Genomic DNA, 2,735 nt, shown 5'->3' with positions numbered 1-2,735 from the left:
ATGCCTAGGCACGCATTCAGTGCCATCAAGTGTTGCTTGCATATGCTGGTAAGCGGGCGAGGGTCCTGAGACTGTGCAAACCGGCTGTGGCACTCTTATGTACTACATGCAATTAGGGTTTTAGGGTTTTGTGGGGACACCGACTTCACACGGACTTCACACTCCTTCACACTGCTGTGACTCCCTCCTCACAGGCATGCTCCCCATGGCCAGTAGACCACCAGCTTCGGGCCTCCCACCCACAGCAGCTGCATCTGGTTATAGTGAGTGATCTGTGGAGCCGGTAAGGAGTAGACTTGATGCTTGTGGTTGATCTGGCAGATTCTATTGGATTCTGATGGTGGCCGCCCAATCCCGCAAAGCCACTGACTTTGCAGAAGCTGGCGTGAATGCAATGGATGAGGGTTCACCAAAACATGGGGGAAGTTAGGGACTGAAACCCACAATCTCCATCCTGGACATAAAACTGGAGGACGATGCCTTATAATTATCCATTAAGCCACACGACCACTGCCATAGCACATGAAAAACACCCAACACCTCATTCTGGCTGCTAGGCATGTGAGGAGTGAGTGGGCACAGCCCATCCCACAATCACGTGTACATCACCTAGGCATGCATGGGGCCATGGGCATGTTTTGCTGGGCACACAGGTATTTAGGCATGGCTGGGCGGTTGTTGGGGCAAGGATCTTATTCTCAATATTTATGGGTGCTAACCATGCCCTAATACAGGTTGGCAATCTTCACTCATTCACCCATCTCCCTGCTGTGTACTTATGTCTTTGCGTCTATTATGGCGCAGGACAGAGCACTTTACAGTTCAATATGCCAGAGCATTCATCCCTTCCTGCCTGGGTGTTATTGGCATGTGGCAAAGCACACATTACCTCGGACATGCACCTGGACCTGCTACCAACACACATGTGCTTCAGGCATATGGAACAACAAACTAGGTGGATAGAGCACATCCAATAATCAAGGCAATGCTGAGAAGCCAGCGGCCCACCGTACAATGCTACAAAACATGCATGTTTTTGTGCACCAGTCGAGGATAAACTCGAGTCTAGTCTGCGGCAAAGGACCCATATATGCAACCACGACACCACTGGTGCTCCCTCAGACAAACCTATTACGGGCACCAGAGAGGCATACCCATACACCTAGGTATATAGAACACGTGATTCTGTGCACATTGTATGTCTGCATGTGTGTAACTCTTGATATAGTTGTGTGCAGTGGTGTTCACTCGAGTAGTTCCCGTGTCTTACAGAGCACCAGTGGAATAGTGGTAGCATAGGTCCTTGCCACGGTCTAGACCCGAGTTCGATTCTCGGCTGGTGCAGCAGTGACTTGCATGTTTTGAAGCATTCTACGGTGAACCACAGGCATCTCACTGCCTTTATTAGTGCATGCACGCCCCCATGCATGTGCACGATCCTCCATACCTACTTCGAATTTGTTGTCCCACATGCCCGAAGCGCGTGTGTGCTGGTTGCAGGTCCAAGTGTATGTCCTGGGTATTAGGTGCATTGTTGCATGCCAATAACACCCAGGCAGGAAGGAATGAATGCTATGGTGTAGTGAACTTTAAAGTGCTCTGTCCTGTGCAAATAGATGCAAAGGCACACGCACACAGCAGGGAGACAAGCAAACAAGTGAGGGACTGCAAATAAAGTGCAATACAGCATGTGTGTATGCATGTATATGTGTACATATGTCATCCATCGTCATGCGTGTACACGGCTGGCCACAAACAGGATTACATATGCCAGGTTTTCTTATTAGTGCACTCTGTGAGTGCAGTAGTGCAAGTACAGCTCTCCATCCATCATAACCGACCTTAGCTTGCATTCAAAGGTGCTAGCACCAAATCCATAGCTCCATGATTAAGAGATTTGTAGGGAGCACCATACACTCGTTGGATTAGAATACATGTATCCAGCAGACACACACACACGCACACACACACATAAACACATAAACACATGTGTCTAGGTGCATGTACATGCACAAACATTTGGACATGCACATACCATGTGTATGCGTATGTCGCCGACCTATTGCAGCGGCTTGCAATTGTTTTCTCGAGGAGGTCTTGGACATCACAGACTGGGTACATCACACGCAGGCGCATTGAGCCCAGGGGAGCAGGAGATCCTCTAGAGGATCTCAAGATCCATGCTGAGCACCACCGTAATGGCTTCTGACCATCCATGGGCCCCCTTGGCTCCCAGAGGTGGTCCCCATCCTTGTGCTCACTTTTATGTATATGTTACATTCTGGACAACATTGAAGTCCAAGGGGGGGAGTTGTAAAAGTTTATCATTGTGATAGAGGATTGGTGGTTGTGATGTCGCAGGCTCAATTCCCACTCAGCACATTATGATGACACTTCAAATCCATGGGATGAACCTTGCTGTCATTGAATCCAAGCCAAAACAGAGTACAACTTGTACAGTACAAGACATGTGCCAGAGCATATCTGAAGTGGGCTCCAGGAAAGAAGGGATGGTAGACAACGCCAAAATCACATGCTCAAAGTCGGTTTCAGAACAGACAGGCAATACATATAGGGATTCAAAAACTCTACACATCTCTAGATAGGGGCTGCATACACATATATAACATAACACAATTCTGAAGATAATTAGCTGTCCTCGACACTTTCATCCCTTATTGCATGTTGGGCGATATTCATGGCCATTATTATTGTTACATGATGCCATAGGTCAT

At 48.1% G+C, this 2,735-nt stretch overlaps 1 protein-coding gene across 1 annotated transcript in view; it reads left to right on the top strand.

Annotated features, from left to right (window-relative positions):
• The window catches only part of VOLCADRAFT_100617 (uncharacterized protein), a gene marked incomplete at both ends in the record, with an annotated part of 3,860 nt that continues 1,125 nt past the window's right edge, over window positions 1–2,735 (top strand). Inside the window, 4 exons of the mRNA XM_002959178.1 lie at window positions 1–48; window positions 195–283; window positions 1,501–1,657; window positions 1,760–1,795. Of these exons, the coding sequence (XP_002959224.1) occupies window positions 1–48; window positions 195–283; window positions 1,501–1,657; window positions 1,760–1,795 (330 nt within the window). The remainder of the gene's footprint in view (window positions 49–194; window positions 284–1,500; window positions 1,658–1,759; window positions 1,796–2,735) is intronic.

This window comes from Volvox carteri, assembly GCF_000143455.1.
Source record: "Volvox carteri f. nagariensis unplaced genomic scaffold VOLCAscaffold_131, whole genome shotgun sequence".
In the NCBI taxonomy this organism is placed as follows: Eukaryota; Viridiplantae; Chlorophyta; class Chlorophyceae; order Chlamydomonadales; family Volvocaceae; genus Volvox; species Volvox carteri.
This window is presented reverse-complemented; position numbering and strand designations above follow the sequence as displayed.